The sequence below is a fragment of the Ochotona princeps genome, chromosome 1 (genome assembly GCF_030435755.1).
Source record: "Ochotona princeps isolate mOchPri1 chromosome 1, mOchPri1.hap1, whole genome shotgun sequence".
In the NCBI taxonomy this organism is placed as follows: Eukaryota; Metazoa; Chordata; class Mammalia; order Lagomorpha; family Ochotonidae; genus Ochotona; species Ochotona princeps.
In genome coordinates this window covers 124,118,688-124,142,431 of record NC_080832.1, presented here as the reverse complement: position 1 = coordinate 124,142,431, position 23,744 = coordinate 124,118,688, and the positions used below count along the sequence as shown (strand labels likewise).

General features: G+C 47.3%; 1 protein-coding gene and 1 long non-coding RNA gene across 5 annotated transcripts in view; one reads left to right on the top strand and one right to left on the bottom strand.

Moving 5' to 3' along the window:
• Positions 1 to 19,990, top strand: part of E2F3 (E2F transcription factor 3) — an 80,095-nt gene extending 60,105 nt beyond the window's left edge. For 2 of the 4 annotated variants that reach the window (XM_004593092.2, XM_058667525.1), the window contains exons 2-7: positions 11,028 to 11,139; positions 12,150 to 12,351; positions 13,485 to 13,643; positions 17,261 to 17,375; positions 18,593 to 18,728; positions 19,571 to 19,990. In XM_004593092.2, the coding sequence (XP_004593149.1) occupies positions 11,028 to 11,139; positions 12,150 to 12,351; positions 13,485 to 13,643; positions 17,261 to 17,375; positions 18,593 to 18,728; positions 19,571 to 19,833 (987 nt within the window). In that variant the 3' untranslated portion in view covers positions 19,834 to 19,990. Of the gene's footprint in view, positions 1 to 11,027; positions 11,140 to 12,131; positions 12,352 to 13,484; positions 13,644 to 17,260; positions 17,376 to 18,592; positions 18,729 to 19,570 lie in introns of all 4 variants that reach the window. The other 2 variants (XM_058667531.1, XM_058667518.1) reach the window with 1 other exon arrangement.
• On the bottom strand, positions 11,721 to 12,910 carry LOC131480970 (uncharacterized). Its single transcript, XR_009245927.1, has 4 exons — positions 12,773 to 12,910; positions 12,437 to 12,510; positions 12,187 to 12,313; positions 11,721 to 11,769 (listed from the first exon to the last, which is right to left on the bottom strand). It is a non-coding gene; the product is annotated as an uncharacterized LOC131480970 (long non-coding RNA).
• Positions 19,991 to 23,744: the final 3,754 nt, after the last annotated feature.

Below are 23,744 nucleotides of genomic sequence, written 5' to 3'. Positions count from 1 at the left end.
TTGTTCTTGAAAACGTTTTATACAAGTCTACAAAAGGTATGTTCCAAAAGTTGTGAGTCAGTTTGAAAACATTAATTTTATGGTTATAATCCCAAATTGTTTCAAATTTTAGTCATAATCAGAACAAAACATTTTTCATCATTTTAAAGATCAAGAGAAATGGCTGTGTTTTGGGTCCATCCCAGTGCCCCCAGGGAGAGGTGGTGGCAAGGTTTGAACTGGGACTTCGTGCACGCCCAGTCGGTTCACCAGCTCCTCCTCCCAGACAGTTGGCTTCTGCCCTGCCAGCTCCCAGCAACCAGTCTCCTTGGATTCTGAACTCACTTCTTGCTGTAAGCAAAACGAAAGGCTTACAGACAGGAAGCCTCAGAGCTCTTACCTCCAGGAACCTCCTTTCTCCAGTGACACCTTGACTCCAGGAGTCAGGAGAGCTGGCCCCTTCATCACGCTGGGTCTGGCACTTCTGTTTCTGCTTAAACAGCCCTCCCAGCTCCCACACTTTCTCACCTTGGAGATTCAGTCTGTCCAGATCCACCCTCTTCTCCATCCCTGCCTCTTGCCCCACAGTGTGCAAACGGCATCTCCCTGTACTTGACCTGATTGCACATCGTATTGCCATCATAATTAGCTGCCCAGGCAGGGCTTGGTACGCACCAAGCACCTACTAAATATTTGAGTGAATTAAAGAGTGAATAGCCAGACGGAGCTACTAGGTAGTTACCACTGGAAACCAGGTATTCCTTCCTTAAAAATCTTGATGCCCCAGCTCACTGACTGAACAAGCAGAATGCAATCGATTTCCAGCTGTGGTCTGGTCTCAAACTGGAAATTCGTTTGGATGATTGCTCTGGCGCCCTCAACCTGGTTGTTAGGCTTTAGGTTATTTTCCTTGCTTTTCTGTTCAGAATGCCCTCTGTCATCTTTGGTTTTGATGTGAAATAGATCCTGTATCTAGACCTTTCTCTGGCCCTGATCTCCTAGCATTTGGCTTGTTAACACAGAGCTGGCCATGCCCTGTTCATGATGTAGTTCTTCCTGTGGTTAAGCTGCCTGGGAGGTAAGCACGTCACTTCCTTCCCTACCACGAAGCTGAGATGCCCTTTCTCTCAGCATATCCCATTTCCATAAAGGCACACAAGACGGAAAAATAAACCACCAGCCTTTCTTTTGTTGAACTCCACATGGAAATGAATTTTGCTCTTCTTGTTATACAAGTCACCCACGCTCGGTTTAAAATGATTTTGAAATATAAAAATGGAGGAAGAGGGAAGTAAGATCCCATAAGCCTACCACAAAAACTGAATGCATTTCAACATTGATGTGCAGTGGGTGTCCTCAGATACTTGATTTCTGTGCTTATGATTTCCCCATAAGAATGCAGTTTCACTATTCACGCCTGCTTTTTTTCAAACCACATATGTAGATGTACGTCATTAGGAAGTGTAGGACATTCCATTATATAAATGTACAGTATCTTCCTGGTTTTTTTTTTCTTTTGAGGCTGGTCATTTTTGTTGGACAGAATCACAAATATTCAGATAACTGGCTGTAAGTCCTTGAGGCAACATAAATGTATGGAGTTGCTGATTTGAGGGTATAATTGTATGTAGACATGACACTTTTTTTAAAAGAAAGATTTATTTAGTTATTTATTTGAAAGGCAGAGTGACAGAAATTTTCCATCCACTGGTTCACCGGACCAGGCCAGGTTGAATCCAAGAGCCCGGAGCTACAGTGCTATGGCAGGAAGTTGGATTGGAAATGGAAGAGCTGGGACTTGAACCAGGCACTATACTATGGGATGTGGGCATCTGAAATAGAGGCTTGGCCCACTGTACCACAATACGTGCCCCATGAACATTCACTTCCCAGAGATAAACACTACTAACTTTCGGTATTTTACTCCTTTCATATATGGAAAAACTTTAGTGAAGTCTGTAGTTCTAGCTCTTCACTGCTTTGGGATCCTTTTCTGCATATCTTTGCACAACTTTGATTTCTCCCCAACTCCCCTCTGTTTCCTGAGAAGCTTACCAAGTCATATGGAGAGATTAAACTCAGCATTCATGAGTATATGGAGGGGTGTGTGTGATATTCCATGAATGTAGGTGATGTGAGAGTTTGGTAATTTACCTGTCAAAGGACTCTGAAAATGTGTTCCTTGGATCATTTGAAACAAGTGCAGCTAAGTCCATTGTATGTACAAGGCTCCAGCGAATCATCACTGCTTAAAACATGAGCCTATGGTCCAGTGAGGAAACCTGGAGCTTGTATTTGTTGTGATGAGATTATGCAATAGCAGCCTATAGGTTGCTACAAAAGCAAAGAAGGGTGAAGTCAAGGCCACTGACGGATGATTTGAACAAACTGGGATATGAAGCCTGGTTATCTCACTTGTGAACTGAGACCTTGGGTAGGCCCTTGACTTTGGTGCCTCAGTGTAAGCCCAGGAAGTGATCCCAGCACCTCATTATTATCATGGGTGTTTATTGGGGAAGATGATTACAGTAGAGGAGTAGAGACTGGGAAGTAGATAAAATGGTATATTAATACACAGCTAAGAAAAATAAGATCATTCTGTATGCACTGATAGGGATCAAACATCTAAGATTAGTAATAGCATTGCATGTTATTTACCACCATTTGCATCAATATTTAAATATTTGGTTATTATTTATTTGAAAGGTGATACTGCAGAGAGAGAAGGGAAGACAGAAATCTTCCATCCGCTAGTTTACTCCCCAGATGTCTACAGTAGCTGGGACTGGGCCAGGCCCAAGCCAGAAGCTTCATCCCTGCCTCCCATGTTGAATGCACTTGGAGCAGCTTCTGCTGCTTCCTCAGGCACATTAACAGGAAACTTGATTGGAAACTGAGAGCCAGGGCTCAAACCAGTGCCCACTTAGGATGTCAGCACTGCATTTTTTAAAAGGTGTCATGTAGAAGTGTTGAGGTCTTTACAAAACCCATGGAAAGTGCACACTGAAGAAAAATTAAATGTTGTGGTACAACAGGTTACACCACTGCCTGAGTCTCCGATATATCATATTGTAGTACCACGTTCAAGTCCTGACTACTCTGCTTCCAATCAGGCTGCCTACTAGGTGTATTCTGGGAGGCAACTTTTGATGGTTTGAGTTCTTGGGCCCTGCCACCCACATGGGAGACCCAGATGGAGTTCTGAGCTTCTGATTTGGGCCTGGCACAGCCCTCCCTGGCCATTGCAAAGCATTTGAAAAGTGAACAGATAGATGAAAACTAACTGTGTGTGTGAGAGAGAGAGAGAGAGAGAGAGAGAGAGAGAGAGAGAGAAACAGCTACCCTGTGCAGTTGTGAACATTATGTGATCAGGTGGAAGGCGTCTAACATGGCACCCAATATGGGTGCAACATTCATGGAAATTGAGACTAAAAGAGAAGCTTCTTTTGGTACAAAGATATTAGCGCAATCCTTGCTTATATTAACATTGCCCTTGATAATGCTGCAGAAATTCCTCGTATGCTCTACTTACTGTCTCCCATGTCCAGCCATTTTCTCTGCCAACACTAAATGGCCAGCCTCTCTGTTGAGTGCCAAGTAGAAGCTATGGAATAGGAAGGCTGGCCTGCAAACTTGTAGGAATCATGAAAGAAAGACTAGCTCCATTCATCCTCCTCCACTCAGCCTGCTGACCTGAAGCACAGGCAGGCTATCCACTCTGCAGGCCCCAAGGCAGGGTATCCTTGGATCCCAGGCAATTCTGACATTGTCTCAACATGGCCTGGCATCCACAGGCCAAGGGCTCAGTCTGCTTCTGTTCCTGCTCCTGAGAGACTTGGTGCAGATCGGGGCTGCCATGGCCCTTTCAGAGTTCAGTTCACAGAAGTCAGGGAAAACATTTAATCTACCAGTTTATCATGAAGGCTCTGACAGAGCATACAGATGCAGAGATGCTTATGCTGAGGTGTGGAAGAAAGGACATGGAGCATCTGTGCCAAAAGTGTTCCCCTCTAGGAACCCAGTCTTGGCTTGCTTGTTTGCTTGGTTTGCTTTTGTGGAAGCTTCATTATCCAGGCACGGCTGGTGCAATCACCACTGTCTTCAGTCCCCTACTAGTCCTTTTCTTTTTTTAATGTTATTATTCATGATGTTTACATAGTTGATCAAGGTGGGAAGGGTTGAGAGTCAGGGGATAGTGGGTGAGACCATTTCTTAAACATTTTCTTCTTCTTTCTGTATATGGAGGAGAGAGTAACACAAGAGAAGAAACCACACCCAGCTTCCCAACCGCCATATTACCCCAGGGATTGGGGAATTGCAGCCCCACAGCATCCCAAGTTCCCCATTGTGGCATTTTCTGAAGGTTCTGTTCATGTGTTTTCGATAGTTCCAAGAAGGTGCTGATACTGCTGCTCCACAGATGAGGAAATCTTTCCAAGGTCGATTGACTGTCATAGTCTACCTCGGAGTCTGCGTTGGCTCAGAAATTTGCTGTCAAGCTTCACTGGGGTAGTTGATCAATTTGTTCTGTCCTCCATCTTCAGCAAAACAATGGGTGCTGTGGCCCACCCAGCCCTGCCAACACACACTCAGCTCTCATGTACCTCAGGGAGAACTACAGCCTATTCAGGGCAACCCCTAATAATCCCCACTGGCCCAGCCCCCCAGCTCTAATTCCTGTGTCTGCCAGCATGTGCAGTGGACTGGTCCAGTCTGCCCCACATCCCATTGAGATCTCATATACATCATTGGGCATTGAAGCCTAATTCAACCCAACCAACTCCACCCTCCAGCACACACTCATGCCAGTGGGTGTCACCACCTGTCCAGCCAAGCTTGTCCCCAGTCCTGGTTCTCACGCTCCCCAGTGGGAGTTTCATCTCATCAGAGAGGAGCCAACAACCTCTCCACTGGATCCACTCCCTGTCCCAGATCTCTCACTCTCTAGGTGGTTTTGCGGTTTAGCTTGACAAGACTTGCCCCCAGTCCCAGCACTTGGCAGCTACTGCTGCAGCAAAGCCCAACCAACCTGCACTTATTCTGGCTCATGCCTGCACCAGTAGATATAATCAGTTATCCCAGTCTGGCTCTCCCCCTAACCCAGTTCACATGTAGACCAACAGGTATTGTAGCCCTGCCCAGCCTGGTCTGCCCTTGATCCCAGCTCTCATGCTCACCAGCATAAATGGTGGCCCTGCATTGGAGTCCCCAATGCTCCCCTACCAGGCTTAAGCCCTTGTCCCTATCTCATGTGTGCTGGTGGGTGCTGCAGCCCATGTCACCTCAGCCTTTGCTGGTGGGTGCTATAGCTTTGGCCTGTCCCAGTCTGCCCCCATTCCAGCTCACACTGGTTGGAGCTGCCACCCAACCCTACACAGTCAGCCCCGAGTCCCAGTCCTGATGTGAACTAGCTGGTGATGCGGCCAAACCCAGCCCATCCTGCATCCCATCCTGGTTTTCAGATGAACTGGCTTAGTTGGCCCACCCCAAGACCTGGGTTGCTCCTTGCTTTGGTTCTTACACTCACCTGCAGGGACTGCATCCTGACAAAAAGAGTTCCCCAAGCTCCCCAGTTGGCTCTCCTCTGAGTGGCAGATCTCGCGCACACCCGTGGGTCCTTGGTCCAGGCTGACTTAGTTCACCTCCTGTCCTGGCAGGAACAGTAGACTTGCCCAACTGGCCCATACCCAATCCAATTCTTACTCTTGGGTGTTACAGCCCATTCACACTTAGTCCCTGCCCTGGCGGAGCTCTCATGTGTCCCAGTGGTTGCGGAAACCTAGCCCAACCTGTCCTAAACCCACTCTGTCTCTCATGAGCACCAGTGGATGCTGGAGTCTAGCCCAGTCTGGCATAGTCCACAGCCTGTCCACATGAGCCAAGGGATACTGCAGCCATGTCCAGCCCAAACTACCACCATTCTGGCTCTCACACTCACCATCGGGAACCACAACCTAGCCGGGGTGTCCCCTAAGGTCCCCAGCCAGACCTGTTCCCAGCCCCCATCTTGTGCATGCCAGTGGTTGCTCTGACCCAGCGCTGCACCACCCATTCACCTTTGCCATCAGATCCTGCAGCCTGGCCTGTCACAGTCCATGCCCAGTCCCAACTCTCACTGACAAATGCTATAGCTTGGCTATAGCTTGGCCATGCTCAGTCTACTCCCATCCCTGACTCATGCAAGTCACCAGGTGTGATACCCTGGGCAGGCATGCCCAGCCTTCCAACCTGGCTGTTGAATTTGCCAGTGAGCTAAGGTTAACCTGGCCCTGCCTGGTCCACCCCATTTCTAAACCACCTCACATGCGTGCGGACAGTTGGAACTACTGTGCCTGGTCTGAGCAACACCCAGGCTGAGTCGGATACTCACGAGCAGAAGCAATGGCCCATCAGGGGAGTTGCCCTAGTTCCCCAACCAGACCCATTCCCAGACTCATAGCTCACCCATATCCATGTGTGCTAGGCCCTTACCAGTCATAGGCTATATGTTCTGTCCTGCATATGTATGAGCAGTGAAAGCTGTAGCCAGGCCTGCCCCACAGCATATTCTTGGTTGTGTCTGCAGGTGCTGCAGCCTAGACCAACCCAGCCTGTACCCAACCCCAGTATCCATGAGTGTCGGTTTATTGCATGGTTGTGCCTAGCTCATCCTGCACCACCACCAGCTCTAAGCAAACCAGTTGAAATTACAAGATCAACCCCTACTAGTCTTAATCCTGCAGTTGTAGCTTGGTCTTTCCTGGGACCAGCCTCACCTAACCTAGGTGTGGCCAGCCATCTTTCTGCTCATTAGTTTATACAAAAAACTTGTCAGGGTGGGCTTTTGACTCTTAGGAGCTGGCATCCCACATCAGAGCGCCTTGGAGTCCAAGTACTTTCTGATTCCAGCTTCCCACTAATGAACACCCTGGGAGATGGCAGGATGGAACCCAAGTAGTTGGGGCCCTGTCACCCACATGGGAGACCTGAGTTAAGTTCCTGCTTCCTGGCTTTCAGCCTAACCTAGGTTGAAAGTTCTTTGGGGATATGAACTAGAGGATGAGAGAGCTCTGTCATTTTCTGTCTGCCTTTCAAATAAGTTAAAAATTTTAGAAGACGGGCTGACACACTGGCATGGTAGGCTAATCCTGCACTTGCAGCACCAACACCTCTTATTTGTGCTGATTGGAGTCCCATTTCCTCTCCAGCTCCCTGCTAATGACCTGGGAAAGCAGCAGAGAATGGCCCCAGTCCTTGGGAACCTGCACCCACATAAGAGACTGGGAAGAAGCTCCTGGCTCCCTGCTTCCACCTGATCCTGCCCTGGCCATTGTGAACGTTTGGGGAAATGAACTACCAAGATATAAAACCTGTCTCTCCCTCTCTTTGTAAAATCTGCCTTTCAAAATAAAAAATGAAATAAATCTCTTTTTTAAAGACATTTATTACTTTGGAGATTCCAAGACTGTTAGAAATTGAATGCCGGGAAACCGGAAACAGAGGCCGTCTTCACCAGCCCCTGGTGCTGTCTTCCACAGCACCAGGTGGCTGTGCAAGGCAAGGCCGGGCTTGCAAGAGGAGGCCTTTACTAGGCTGCTGCAGCGGTGTATAACCTACCAAGTGGGTGTGTCACATGTCCGACCAAGGAGGCGTCCACATTCTGTCCTCCAGGAGCAGTTTCTGGGGTGCGCTTCTCTCACAGCTAGCTCATTTGTTCCCACATAGGCTGGGGACCTTGTGATGGATTCCCTGAGTGACTGTGACAACAGAGCCCTTTGCCGTAAACGGGCCATGCTCTGGCTGTGAAAGCACTTTTGAGGTATAGCCGTCATCTGTCCAGTGTTTAGTATCCAGAGTCTCACATGGAGATTAGTCTTGGTCTTGGAAAGTTAGATCTCAGTTCTCTTAGCAGCAGAACTTGGTACAGCCTAAGCTCCCATACACTTTTGCTTGCAAAACAGCTAGGAACTGTACCTGGCTGCTACCCTGCAGATGATTCTTAGCTGAGAGTCCAACCTTATGTGCCCACATTGTTCTCCCACATCACCTTCCTGCTGTTCGCTTTGGTTGGGGTAGAGAATACAAGGGCTCTTTCAAAAAAAATTGTAGGAAATCCGTATTATGGTAAAAACGTACCTAGATTTCAGAATTATTGCACCCAATAGACTCGTCTTTTCATCCTATTTTCCCATGAAGTTTTGAAGTGCCTGTGCACAGCTCTGTGTCCTGGGCTGCTTTTCCACAGAGAAAAAGCAGGTGTCTGTCTGCTCCTAGGTGGACCAGCCTCAAACAAAGCATGTCTCTCAGTAATAGTCCCATCATGGCCATGGAAAGTGACCACAGTGCTTGGCTGCTGTCTCAGGGCCGCCAGCCCCTTGTTGAACCACAGCTCACCTCGGTTCAGCTGCTGTTTGCAGACCGTCACTTGGAGCAGCAGCTTCCAGAGACCCAAAGCAGAGGACTTAAAAGGCAGCAGACACATTATTGCCTAATGCGACCAAAAGACCTGGGGAAGACCCACCGTGACTCCTACATACCCAGGAGACTCGGTTTTCTTTGTTTACTTTTTGTTTATCATTTTAAAAATTGTGTTTATTTTACATGCAGAGTTTCAGAGTGAAGGACACACAGAGGAACCTTCCATCTCCTGATTCTCTCTAGCTGGCTGTAATGGCTAAGGCTGGGCCAGACTATAGCCAGGAGGTTGAAATTCCATGTGGGTCTGTCCCACGTGAGTGGCAGGGGTATAAGCTCCTGGCCCATCTTCCACTGCATTAGCAGGAAGCTGAACTGGAAACAGCAGCCAGGTCTCAAACCAGCACTCCAGTATGGGCTGCCGATGTGGTAAGCTGCAGTAGCTTAACCCACTGTGTCACAATGCTGGCCCCATAAGCACTTAGTATTATTTGTAATTACTAACAGTATATACAATAAATTTCCATACCCTGGTAATTTGACGTGTTATTTACAGTTGCTATACCAGTCTAGAGAAATTATAAATTGTAGTAAATGATTGTATAAATGTGTATATATACATGTTTTATGATTGTGTATATATATATATATATATATATATGTATATATATATACAGATAACATGTGTGTCTTCAACCTCCTGATAGAAGATCTTGGGTCAGGTCACCTCTGTAGTTGTGTGAGCCAATTCTTGCTGATAACACTTTCTCTGTGCGTGTATACAAATGTTGCCTAGGGGACTGAGTTACGAGTGGCCACAGATCTTTCTCTCCTTTCTCCATTCTCAGACCTAGGCTACCAGCGAATCCACCTCATTAGGAAGGACCCACTGTCTTCTCGCTAGCACTTCTAAGAAAAATCTCCGCGTTTGGCCTTGGTGGCCCAGCTTTGGCCTGTCCAGTCACTTTGGGGAGAGGCCAGGATGGAGCACATTGCTTAGCCAGGCTGGGATCACGTGTGTGCACAGGTACACCTAGGCCATGAGAGGTTAGGAGTAGCTTCCGCAAACATTGTTGGATTGCCGCTTTCAGCTTTAGAGTCTGGTTTCCTGCTAATGCAGACCCTGGGAAGTTGCAGGATGGCTTCAAATAATTGCTTTCCTGCCACCCCCCCACAGGGAACCCTGGTCCCAGCCATTGAGGGCACCTGGATAGGAACACTCTTGTGCTATCTCTGCCTTTCAAAGAGAAACATTTTAAATAAATACGTGTAATATAATTTTAATACTGTTATTTCTTACTATTTTATAAATCCAAAATACAATGCTTGGCATAATCAATATTAAAACATTGTTGCCATTTTACCCATTTGAGATACTGTCCTTATGATTCCACTGGGGTGAGCTGGAGGTGGCTGGACCTGGCAGCCTGGGATTAGCTGCTAACCGTCAGAGTAGCCGATGTCGATCAGCCTCTGCTACATTAAGACGTGTGTTTCTGCTTCATGGGAGAAGTATCCTGAAATGACAACTTTCCTGAGAACAGTCTGTCCCCAAATGAGCCTTCATACATAGTGAGCCATACCTAAATACCCGTTCTACTCGCATGTTAGTCCTGCAATTACATGTTTAAATGTGAACAAATGTCTCTAGTCTGGGATGGCAAGCTCATGGACGGCAGAGACTCCTGTCCACCCTGCTGTCTTGTATGCCCTAAGAGAACAGTGCTCAGTAGCTAGAAGACAGTATGCGGATATGTCTCCCGTGAACCAAGATCCCGCTGCAAACTTGGGTTTGATGACACAGAGGAGTGTGTGGCGCACTACAGGTTAAGCCACCTTTTGGAATATATATGACTCGTGTTGGAGCACCAGTTCAAATCCCAGCTCCTCTGCTTTTGCTTTTGAACCTGGGAACAAAGGCCCAAGTGTTTGTGTCCCTGTCACCCATGTGAAAGACCAGGGTGGCCCAGGCCTGGCTGTTGCAGACGTTTGGGAAATGAACCAACAGATGGAAGGATTCTTTCTGCCTTTCAAATAAACAAATGGATAAATAAATCTTACTTCAAGTGACAAAATGGCCTCACAGGTTGAAGCCTAAGACTATGTTTGCAGCATTTGTTCTGATAGAGGACCATTAGTGGTCCACAGCCTGTTACTGCTACTCAGTCCTTCTTTGTTTTGTTGGAGAGAGATTGACTACCTATAGAAATTCAGCTCTGTACCAAGATACGTGAGGAAACAGCCTCCACTTGCAGCAGATAGGTAAAATAACTCCTGCCATAGTACCCAGCAGGTGTATGATTTTGAACACATGGATGGGTATCCGACCCAGGGCAGAACTGACGGGCAGGAAGGCTCATGGGGAGAGTGAATTAAAGTTCCCTGGCAGGTGCCTGTGATTCTTCTTTGCCTCATGCCTTGCACACATGTAGAATACTGAATGGCTAATCTTGCCTATATGTGTGACAGCACAGCCACCAGGCGAACCTGAGAGGCTGGGGGCCTGCCGGAGTGCCAAGTGGCACAACATGATGGAGCAGAGGGCTGAGGCCAGCCTTGAGTTTACAGCTGTCTATAGGGCACAGCGGTACATCTTCTTTTCTCATTCCCCGTCTCTCGGGGTGGTAACAAACACTCACGCTTTCTCGTTCCAGGCCAAGCGAAGGCTGGAGCTGGGAGAAAGCGGTCATCAGTACCTCTCAGATGGTTTAAAAACCCCCAAGGGCAAAGGAAGAGCTGCACTCCGAAGTCCCGACAGTCCTAAAAGTAAGCATCCTCCCTCCTGTGTCCTTACTCTCCTTGGTATGGAATTCCTGACTTTGAACGCTTGTGGCTGGAAGCGTGCTGTGATGCGGGTGATTTGGGCATGCTTTCTTAGTTTTCATTTCTTTCTGTGCCCATCCAAAAGCTGAAGTCGGCAGATACTCGGCAACAGGCCCCGGCATCACTCCACACCCGCAAACAGAGAAGCTTGAACTGAGTGCAGTTTTGTTTTTCAACTCAGAAAGCAAGCCTTGGGCATCGTTCTGTAATCAAATTTCATTCTGACTTCCCCTACTGGACACGACTGCAGAGCCTGAGGCTAGCCGGTGTAGACGAGCGATGCCAGAATCACTAATGTCTGTGCCGACCTCACTGTGCAGCGCACTCAGCACATGGCAGCGGAAGAATCAGCAGAGCCCAGGAAACGGCAGCTAGCTACCCTCGCCATCCCGTGCTGCCGCGCTTCTTGTAGGAGAGGGGGAAAAGTAGGTTAGAAATAGCCAAGCAGCCTTTTGTGGATTTGCATGGAGTGTGAAGGCTAAAGGAGACTGACCTGATTCCTTCCCCACAATGTATACCTTAGACACTCTGTAAATTACACATAATGCTTGCTTCATACTGTGACCTGTGCACCTGTAAGACAGCAAACACAGCCTTCATTAAGGAAATTTAAGGCAGATGGAGAGGTTTGCTAGAAGGATTTTCCCAGGTATTTCCTCATCAGTATATGTAGCCTTAGGTATAAAGTGTATGAGCTACTTGAGTAGACCCAGGAAGGGGTTTCTGTGGCCCCTTCCTCGTCTGATGGAGCATTTGTGGCTTTCTCCAGCTTGGCCAGAAAGCAACAGCTGTGGCGGCTTTGCTTTTGACACTAACGCTCAGGCTGCGGGCGGGGAGGGGCTTGCTGCGCTGTAAAGAGACCCTTCATTTCTTTACCTTCCCCCTGTCCCCTCCCCACCCCCCACACCCGCTCGGATTTTTTGTTTTCCTTTAAGCTCCAAAATCTCCCTCAGAAAAAACGCGGTATGACACGTCCCTTGGTCTGCTCACCAAGAAGTTCATTCAGCTGCTGAGCCAGTCGCCCGATGGAGTCTTGGACTTGAACAAGGCGGCCGAGGTGCTGAAGGTGCAGAAGCGAAGGATCTACGACATCACGAACGTCCTGGAAGGCATCCACCTCATCAAGAAGAAGTCCAAGAACAACGTCCAGTGGATGTGAGTCAGAGCACCAGGTGCTCACCTGGGGCCGCCTTCTCCGCATCCCGCCTTTCACAGCCATGCCCACACGCCATTTCTTTACCTCTCTCCTCCTCTGCTTTCACTCCTTCTGAATCAGTGTTCAAGGTCATTTCACAAAGACTTCCTGTTTAGATGCTGTCAGAGAGGGGCCATGGTTTCTTGCTGATAAACCTTAAGCCAGGGGATCTGTGAATCAAACCAGCCCCTGGAGATGTGAGCTGGCTCTGTGGGCTCACCCGTGTGATGGAACAGAGGCTCACGTGTGGGCCCTTGGTTTGTCTCTAAGAGAATTAGAAAAGTCAGCTCTGCCTGTGTCTAGGCACAACCACATAGTAACTTCTCCCATGGTTCTAATAGTAGGTGAAGTACGTAATATGTCAGTTAAGGCAAAACTTACCACGGGGGTGATGACAATTGTTACCTGTACTCCCACAAGGATGGTTAAATGCTTCATAGTGTTATTAGAGAATTACAAGCAGAGCGCCTGGAGAGCTGGTGCTTGATGAGGACACTGTTAAAGCATGTTGAGAGGAATGGGTGTGGTAGGGGGAGACGTTGAAACGGTACTGATTCACACACGGTAACGTGGGTGGGTGGCTTTTTATGTGTGCCTTTTGGAATGACTGTCCTGTCATCCTTGGTGGGCTATGATTTAGAGAAACCTACAGGGTACTGTTCTTTGTTCTCTCGTTAGCAGTTGTTGGTATGTACCCCTCAGAAATCCCCTGAGTCTTTGATGCTTTGCAGATATCCTTGCATCTCTTCTAATTTTGTCTTTTTATCATCTCCCAGCCCCTCATCTCCAGGAGGTGTGGTAGGGCAGGTAGCTGCCTTTCTGAGTTGGGGCCTTCTGAAGGCTCCAGTAGTCCTCTCTTGCAGGAAAGCACTCTGAAGAGAGCTGCACTTTTTCACCCAGTGTGCTGTGCGAAGCATAGGACTGTATTGAATGGGACTGGGCAGGGGTGTGGAATACCTGATTCTGACTCTGGGCTAGCGAGCAGCATCACCTCCCATGTCATAAGAGAGGACGTTGACCTCAGAGACTCCTCCTCCGCCCGCCCCCATCCCTGGTATGAGTGGACACGGCTCTCTTGTGTTTGGGTTTCCAGGGGCTGCAATCTGTCTGAGGACGGGGGCATGCTGGCCCAGTGCCAAGGCCTGTCAAAAGAAGTGACAGAGCTCAGTCAGGAAGAGAAGAAGTTAGATGAACTGATCCAAAGCTGCACCCTGGACCTCAAACTGTTAACCGAGGATTCAGAGAATCAGAGATATCCTTTGTGCCACTGGTTCACTGGGGGGTTCGTGCCTTACAGCCCATTTGCAGAATTGACCGTCTGAGGTAGATCTTCTTTTATGCTGGTTTTCTTGCAGGGGATTGCATGTGTGTGTGTGTGTGTGTGTGTGTGTGTTTAAATTGTTTATGGTAAGATAATTAATGGACTAAAGCCTTTCATCTGTTTTGGTAGCCAAGTAAGAAACTGTCTTTTTAAAAACATTTGATCCTTCTGTGATTGGGACACACGGACACACCCGTCATGTAAGGCCACTGTGCAACCATAGGGAAGGTGTCAGTGCTAATATTAGTGACTACACTAAGCAGACTTGTCTTTGGCTTCCAGATTTCTGGTGGGTGTCAGCTGTCACTGTTGGGGTTCTCACGTTCTATTTTCACCAGACCTCGTAGCAATGGGAATTTGTTAAATATATATTCTGACTGGGCTGTCGTTGAAACAGTGTAGAAAAACATGTGATGGAAGTGCATGATGCTGCTTCCCCGCACCAAAGCCTGACTTCAGAGGCACCCTTAAGTCCTGAGAAATTTCACCTCATCCGTTCACCTGCAGACCTGAGACCACCCCTCTCCCAGAGTGAAACATAGGGAGACCAGGTCTCCTTGCTGCTGTTCTCAGCGAGCAGCAGCATACGGGCATTTCAGGTGGTGGCATCTCTAATTGTGTGTGTGTGTAAACTTTAGACGACTCTGCTGTCACACCTCTGTGTGAAGACAGAATCTCTCCTGCCCAGATTCTTCTGCTGTATCATCTCCAGCAGCCCTCCCTTGAAGGCTGTACAACGTGCATTGCCCAATTCAGGTAGCTTTTTTTTTTTTTAACCTGTGGTTGTTCATTTCCTGTTGACGAAAGGATTGACCTCCGGTTCACAATTAGTAGTGGAGAAGAGATGTGATTGCTTGACTCCCTGGTGGTGACCAGAGTGGGTTTACAAGGGAAGAACCCCAGTCCTTTTCACTCCCTGTTGAGCTAGAAACCCCATTGGGGACCGGATGTATGCTTGCCTACACATGATTGGCAGCTTCCAGAACATGTGGCTTGCAGCATTGTCACCTATATTAGCTTTCTCTAAGGCCTTTGTTACCTGAAATGAAAGCTTCTTTGCGGGGGACTGCTAACCAGAGAAGCAAATTCGGAAGGGATCCACAAATGAAACACTTTTAAGTTTGCAAGATTAGAGAATAATATTTGCACCATTTCTTTCAATTTGCCATTCAGTTCCCTATTTGGTACAGCTTGTGCACAAATGTGTTGAAATTTTCCTTCCTGTAGCATGTTGAGTAATTGTCCTTGAGTTTTTACTTTAATGTGTCCTTGTCACACAGCTTTGTGACAGTGGGCTGTAATGGAAATACCTGGTTAGTAGTGCTCTCAGTAGCTATGAAGAACTGTCCAGCTCCCAGGAAGGCTGCAGCAGGCTCCATGGAGGACCAAACCATGGAATGCTTAAGAGCAGATGCTATTGAGGTCAAAACTGTTGACTCAACGTTGGACACTTAAGGAACATGGTCTGCGATGGACACCCCTAAGTGTGTATAAAGCTTGTTGTGGATATGTTTCCTCCACTGGGGAAAAGATTGATGACTGGCTTCAGTGTCTATTAAGGAGCTGCTATTTTCAAGGGACATCTTGCCTCCAGGTTCTGTAAGCCTGTTTCTGTACTAAACTTGTCAAATCACAGATATTACTGTGATACATGACGTAACCTGAAGAAATGTCTTTGTTGATTATATATATATATATATATATATATATATATATATATATATACATATATATAATTTATCTGAAAGCCAGAGTTAAAGAGGAAACGTGAGCTTCCATCCACTGATTTACTTCCCAAATGAGCGCATCAGCCAGGGATGGGCCAGGCTGAAATCAGGGACCTGGAACAAGGTCTAGGTTCCCCCCATTTCAGTGGCGGGGGGCTCAAGCACCTGAGCTATCTCTGCTGCCTTCCGAAGTACTTTAGCAGGAAACTGGACCTGAGGCAAAGATGCCAGAATTCAAATTGGCACTCCCACATGGGATGCCAGCATCTCAAAGCAGTGGCTTAAGCCACGATGCCTACTCTCCCTTCAGTTTTGGGAGGTCCAGTGTATGTTTAGCTGTATCACCTCTTAGTTGTTCTAAAGTTATTTATTTGTAGTTTTTAACAGAATCAGTATAGCTACTGGATGCAATTCTGATAGAATGATATGCCCTTCCTCCCTCCCTCCCTTTCCTTCACTGATTATTTTTGGTATTTTATTCCTACACTTGTTTGTGGGCTCATGTTTTAAAAGCAGCTGGCTAGGGGCTGGCATTGTGGCATCATGGGTTAAGCTGCCACCTGTAACATCTGCATCTGCTGTGGGCCCCAGTTTACGTGCTGACCGCTCCACTTCCAATCCAGCTCCCTGCTGATGTGCCTTGGAAAGCAGCATAAGATGTTCCACCTGCTTGGGCCAATGCACCCACATGAGAGATCCATATGAGTCTTCTGGCTTTAGCCTGGCCCAGCCTCAGCTGTTATGGCCATTTGGAGAGTGAACCAGTGGAGAGGAATCTCCCTCTCTCCCCCTTCTGTCATAACTCTGCTTTTCAAGTAAATGAATATATCTTTAAAAAAAAAAAAAACTGGCTTAAAACTTTGTGTATTCATTTATGCTATTCCATGTTCTTTTAGAAAACTTAGTATCCAATTCTCTTTTAAGTACCAAGTAAGAATTTTGTCTCTCTAGGCCAGTTCACATGAATGCCCTTGTCATAGAATAAATACCGTATTTTTTCATGATTATTGTTTGGGCTTGGCTGCCAGGCCACTTAATTGTTCAGTGCTTAAGATAACTACCGGAGGTTCTGAAGTATTATTTTCTCTTTTTCCTCATTCAATGTTTCTGAGATTCACTCAGGTTGCAGAACACCTGGACATCGCTTTCCTGCCTGTGAATGCTGAAATGTTGGCTGAGTTAATAAAATCACACAAAGGGTAGTTTCTCCAACAGAAGCCATGACGCTCTTATCTGTAGATAATATAGAAGAAGCAGCAGCTCCCGTGCACTTAACAATGCGAAGAGTCAACCTGGGCTGCATCCTGAGTTCTTCCTCTAAATATATTCACTGCTTATTGATTCATGTGGTAGCTGCTGACACTTGCTAATGACAGCTGAAAGTAACCGAAGGTTAAAAAAATATATAGTTGATCAGTAGAACTTAAATCTTCTGCACACTGGAATGTGCCATCAGTCAGTCTGAGTGACAGAAGTCTTCGGTGGAGACCGTGGCCTAACCTGAACTCCAAGGGAACCTGCCTTCACACACCCTGAACTGAATGGATTTTGCTTCACATTTGATCACTTAACTCTAGCATTCTTGTATTTGTTGTAAATAGCCATGAACTTGGTAGAAACATGCAGAACAAAGCTGTGCATTTCTCTGGCTGTTCAGAACATCCCTTAGCAAAGAGATTCCGTGGGGCACCCTCACATGTTGGCAGAGCCAGAAAGGGAGTGGGGAAGGCACTGGGAAATGTTTCTTCTGCATCTCTTTTGTCATTTCATGATGGTTACATCTGCGGCGATCAGATGGAAGATTTCCTTAACCCGCAGTACGTTAGCTTATGTTACATATCAAGATATTCGAAAAATTAGTGGCCTTAAAGACCAAACTGTTATAGTTGTGAAAGCCCCTCCAGAAACAAGACTTGAAGTGCCTGACTGCGTGGAGGTAAGAAGACAAGTCCTTGTCATGCCTCTGCAATGCGTCAAGTTAGAAAATGGTCAGCTCGGGTGAAAGTCTGGCCGCTGCTGCTGATGGGAGAGCTTGGTCGCGTTTTGCTTTACCTCTCCCTGAATGTGAAAGTGCTTGAGCAGTTTCTTCACTTCTGAGCATCCAGAAAGTCTGAGTTTAGCCTAGCAGGGCACTCTAGGTGGAAAGGTACCTATCCTTGGTGTGTGTTCACTGTTTCCCAAGTTGTAAACCCCTTTGGGAAATGGTGTGTAGATAACCCTGGGTCTCCTGCTCCCCACCGTGAGTGGAGGTGCAGAGGTTTTAAGACATCCCCTAATTTATCTTGGCCCATTCTAGAAATCCTTTTTCTTTTTCTTTATCATTTATAACACACTTACTTAAAACAAGCTTTGAGGTAACTGTTAATCCAGAATGTCATGAGAAAAAAGAACATTTTAAAAAGAAAATGTAAAGAAGTTTTTTGTTTGTTTGTTTGTTTGGTGGGGTTTTTTTTTTGTTTGTTTGTTTTACAAAAAGGATGACATTTACAAGCTACCATGTAGGGTAGACCTCTCCCCTTGGAAGATAATAATTCTGTGAGGTAGACCAAGAACGACTTTAAATATCAGTATGCTATATGCCCCCATTGTCTTACTAAACACAGTTTCTCAAAGTTCAAGATTTAAAAAGCCTTGCCATAAGGTTTCATTGTTTAGAGATACCTTTATTGCAACCCTCAAACGGCCTTTTTGATCATTGGCAGAAAGACTCCCTTGGAAGAGCCCAGTTCACCTCTCGCACGCAGTGTTCCGTTCGAAGTGGCCTCCCCTCCCCTAAACAAAACTGGGGCAGGAGTCTGCAAACTTTTTTTTTCAGCTATCAGATAGTAAATGTATTTGACTTTATGAGCCTTGGAGTCTGTCTCTGGACTATTCTACCAGGCATTGAACTCTGCCCTTGTGATGTGAAAACAACCAAGGGGCAGTGCGTTAACTCTGTGCAGGGGCAGGGCTGGGCTCCTTGTTGACTGAGCCTGGGGTAGACTGAGTTGGGCCCCTCAGGCTGTATTGCATTTGGCTGCCCCACCCCCCAATGGTAGAGAAGCAACAAAATGAACTTGACCTAATTTGGGAGGTTGGGGCAGGGCAGGGCGGGGGGTGGGGGGTGCCCTTCCTGTCACTTCAGGATTGAAATCCTGCTGCTTGTCTCTGCAGAGCCTACAAATACACTTGGCAAGTACCCAAGGACCCATTGAGGTCTACCTGTGTTCAGAAGAGACTGAAACGCACAGTCCCGTGAAAACAACCAACCAAGACCACAATGGGAATATCCCAAAATCCACTTCCAAAGGTAAAAAAAGAAAAAGAAATCCCCACCCGGTGTCTCTGGGGGACTGTATGGAAAAGGAGGGCTCTTGTATTAGAACCACAAGTCTAGGCAAGACGATACACACTGTTATTAAAGTAATGCTTTATTTTAATGAGGCATCCTGACCGGTTTGCAGGATTAAAGTGCGATGCTGGACAGATGGCTCCCCAACGGCTCTCTCGGAGCCCCTTCTGGCTTCCGCTTTCGGCTAAAGTCATTTCCTCCCAGGGTTCCAGATCTCAGTTGAAGTGGGTGTGATACTGTGGACCCTCCTGGAGGTTCCCCACCCACCCACAGGCCTTTGGTGCCACAAACATCACGGGAGACAGAAAGGAAAAACTGCTTAAAGAGCGTTTTTCTTTTATGTTCTCCCAGAACGATCAGCAGAAGGGAAGGCGGTAAAGCCAGGGAGAAACAAATCCCCCTCTCCACTTCTCCCTGGCCCCAAGGGAGCTCTGTGTGCTGCGATTGTTGGGGTTTTTGTTGGACTGAGTTAATACTAGTGTGATCCTGCTAAGCCTCCACTTGCATGCATGTCCAAGTCTAGGTACATGTTGTCACCCAGAGCTGCACAGTGTCCCTGCTAGCTGCACCGCTGCTCTAGGGAGATACTGCGTCTGCCTTGGTTAATGAGCAGCAGGCCGACGAAGGCAGAGAAGAGGGACACGCACCTTCGTGGTCTGCAGGGCAGCCACCTCCCCACCCTTAGCGAGACAGTCTGTCCCTGGGTGATGGCCATGTCCACTTCCTCCCGGAAAAGTCCTTCTGCTTCCCTAACTCCCCGCTTTCCTCCCCCCCCCCCCCCCCCCGTGCTTCCCTCGCAGACTTGGCTTCACCCAACTCAGGACCTCGTGACTGCTCCGTTTCTATGGCGAGCCTTTCTCCTCTGGCCTCCCCGGCCAACCTCCTCCAGTACACTGAGGACCAAATCCCTTCCAACCTGGAGGGGCCCTTCGTGAACTTGCTGCCTCCGCTGCTGCAGGAGGACTACCTGCTGAGCCTGGGGGAGGAGGAGGGCATCAGCGACCTCTTCGACACCTACGATTTGGAAAAGCTCCCGCTGGTGGAAGATTTTATGTGTAGTTGATTACACTCCGTGTGTGAATGCTCCTTACAAACCGCTATTTTTTTAATCACGGAAGCAGAACATCTGTCATGCAGTGTTGTCCCTCCTACCTTTCTCCTCCAAGAGAGTATCATGAAGTAAACTACAAACTTCAGAACAAAGCTGACATTTTGATGAAGTTTTTTTTTTCTTCTTCTTCCTTTTTTTTTTTTAAGAAAAAAAATGTCTAAACGCACAGTTGCAGGCTCGCCCGACCCCCACCCCCCCGGGAAAGCCCTGCCATGCCCCGGGCTCCGAAAAATCTCCTGGATGAGTGAGCAAATGAGAAAATGTGCAATCAGGTCTCTCTTAACCGTCCCCTCCCGCCTTCGTGCCCTTTGTCACGCGCGTGTGCACATGCGCGCCGCGGACTGGCTTGCTGTGCCTGACGGATGGACTGTGGAGCGGGCTCTGGCCACCTGGCCCACACTTGGACACAGCCATCTTCCTTAATAGCATTTCAAGCCGTGCCTTCTCCGCAGAATGCATGTCTTTGGGAGCCGCTCAGAACGGAACTGCAGCCAAGGTGAAGTTGAAAAGTCATGCAGAAGGATGAAAACGGATTTCTTAAGATCTCCTTTAGGAATATTTAAATGATTAAGCTATGGACCGTGTGTCCGCTCTGCCCCCCGCCCCCGCCCCCCCGGAGGTGGAGAGAACCTCCAACAGGCTTTCGGATGAAGAAGCTGGTTCTTAGCACTCATTGAGACACTCGCAGGACTGGTGGAGTTCTGCTGCTGTCTCCATAATCCACTCCCAGCTGTGTTTGTGAGTTTCCTGTTGATTTGTAGCAAACACCTACTTAGGAGTTGTTTGGGAATTGTTTGAGACTTTCTTTTTTTTTTTTTTTTTTTTTTTTTTTGTTCTTACTGTTGTTTGGGGTTTTTTTTGTTTTGGGGATTTTTTTTTGTTTGTTTACTTTGTTATTTTATTATTTAGTGGCCATTTAAGCATTCCTGTGGCGCCCATCACCATTTGACTTGTTTACTTTGAAGCGATTTTTGGTTTGTGTGTATGTGTGTGTGTGTTTATATATATATTATATATAGAGATGTGCAAATTCCTATTAGTGAGCGGAGGGAGAGAACCTCTACGGAGCAGGGCGTGTAAACCCACAGGAGCTGAGGCATCGGCGCGTCCTACTTCCCTGTTCCCCAGAGAGCAGCTGGCAGTCCAGCTGGCACGGCTGGCCCCTGGGGTGGGAGGACAGGTAGAATGGAACACAGTCCCAAGGAGCAGCAGGCCTGAACCCCTCCATCCCCGGGCTCCCCGGGCCCCCGTGGCCGCGGAAAGGGCTCTCTTATACGCCACACTCAGGGAGACACTTCTCAGGTTGGGGGTCCGATGGAGAGGCCTCCGGGACTCTCCCCCAGGTGTGCGTGGCATTCCAGCTTTGGCACCTCCGTACGGAGCCAGTAAGAACAGGGAATTCTCCCACCATGTCCTGCAGGGACTGGAACCCCAATACCCTTCTCAGGAGGAGAAGTGGGGCTGGCCCCAGGGGTAGCCCCAGAAAGTGAAAAGGTGAAGGGACTGGATACCAGGCCTCATGTTAGCTGTCTGTCCGTCCTACCCATCACGCCCAAGAATGGCATGCCCACTGACACATGGTGGTGGCCATTGCACCCTGGGAAAGTGGCACAGTTACCTCATACCCATTCCCTAGATGCTAAGGGCTGCGGGACTGGGATGGGGAGGGTGGGAGTCATAGAGATAAAACAAACCTCCAGACCCAGCTGGTCGAATGGAAATGCCACGTGCGTGGCCCAGCGGCCCGGCACACGACGGCGCTCCACCCGGCTGTGTTGGCTTAGATCGCAGCTAGCCCTTGGGGAACCACAAGCGCCCTGGCCAGTTTCCTTTCGGTAGATTTCCACAATATGCAAAGTGGTGGTGACGTCAGCACAGATGACACCAGCACTTTAAACTCTGTGTGTGGGTGTGCGTGGGTGTGTGTCTGGGAAGAATAATACTAAAGGTGCAGACGAACTTGCTGTGTCTCCTCCTCAGCCTCCGTCCCCAGCCTCTTCCCCTCACTCACCCTGGACTTGGTACAGAATACCCGTGTGGTCCGAAAGGCAGCGGCAGGGTGAAGCGGGGAGGGGGAGCTTTGTGTTAAGTGCCTACTGGAAATGCACTGTGGGGTGTTTTCCTGTATGGGAAACCGTTTCTGCCAAGCTTTTCCTCATTTCCCATATTTATCTCATCTGGTTAGCTGCCTCCGCTTCCAGCTTTGTGTCGCTTCTCTTTGCCAGCTGCACAAAGAGGAATTTTTTCTTTCTTTTCTTTCCCAAAGTCTAAAGACTGAGCTCATCTGGGCAAGGTGGTTGTGTGTTTGGTTGAATTTCTTGTTGAGCCTTTGCGTGATGTTAATGCCATATTTATTGTTTTTTTTTTTAATGAAAGGAATACTAATAATAATAAGTCTTAAGAATTCCTTCATGTGTAAGATTTCTCCAGTTAATGGGCTTAACTGGTAGACTTTCATGAAACATCCATGCTGTATTAAGTTTGCATCAGTCCTGTTCTTTTTGACAGAGTACCTGGCACACGAAGAGGGTTAGTACTACAGTATTTATGTTACTTGAAGTACTAAGTATGCAGGTTTCCTGGTACCATTGAGTTGCTGCTATTCAAGCTCACACATGAAATGGCTACAAAGTTACAAGTGTGCGAATTATGACTGGGTGAGCCTGGGGAAATCAGATGTCTCCAGGGCAACGCGTGAGCTGTCAGACAGTGTTAGGTGTGTGTTTATATGTACAGAGTTGTGCATAGCTGTTGTCTTATTTAAGTTGATATGTAGTCTACTCACACATTCATTATTTAGCAATTTTGTACGAACAAAAAATAGCAATTGATTTGTAAACACTGCCAGAATATTTTCTAGCTGGTTTGTAATTTTTTAACGGCGTTTCTCTGTTATTGTTTCCTTGTGGTGGTGGTTCTTTGTTTTCATTTTTGTTGGACATGTAGATCTGTAAATAAAGTTTCAATATTTAAAGCTTTAGGGTTCAGGAAAAAGAAAGTAAGAACTCAATGTGTGCATGAAAACGTGTTGTGTGTGTGAGCAGAGGGGTTGGAAGGCAGGTGGCTTGTGGAGTAAGTCAGTTGGTAATTGTCAGGGTGTTGGAATTACTTTTGCTATGGGGTACATGATTTTGTAAAAAGGAAATATTTCTCCCAAAATTGGGAGTAGGCAAACTACTAATCAGATTAGCTTTGTGTTGTATGCTAGTTTAAAAAAATTTAAAAAGGAAATATGTAATATAATGTAAAAAACAAGCAAAAAAAAAAGCTTTTATGATGGATTTTGTAAATAGTTTGTTACAGGGTGACCTGTTCTCTAGCTGTGATCTCACCACTTCAAATGGTTGTAATTTGAATAAATTTTGTATGGTAAAGGATCAATAAATGATTTTTTTTAAGAGTTCAGACTTGTGGGTGGATTTCCTTGCTAGCCATGCCCCGTCACTTGCGTCACCCTGGGGTCCTGGAGCGTTTGCTAGCACCCACGTGCACCCCGCCCTCGGGGAAGCAGAGGGCGGCCCCTCTGTGAGCAGAGCCACTCGCAGGCGCCCTCGGAGTAGGGTTTTCACCCTGAGCAAAGAGCCCTCCAGTCAAGTGCTACTTCTTCCTAGGAATATGAAGCAAAGAAATTGTAGTCCTCAAGCCTGGTAATTTTGATATTCTGGACTCAGTATTTCTCATAATGCCATCTTTGGACAGATTACAGATTTTTAACTCTGAACTTGTCATCTGAAAGTTCCTGAACTGCCATGCATATAATCAGTACAGAAGAGTGAGAAATGTGCAATAAGTAATGAATCACAGAAATAACATTGCCCGTTTTTCTTGTTGCCCTCCCAGTCTCATTGTTCTCTAAGTGTCCG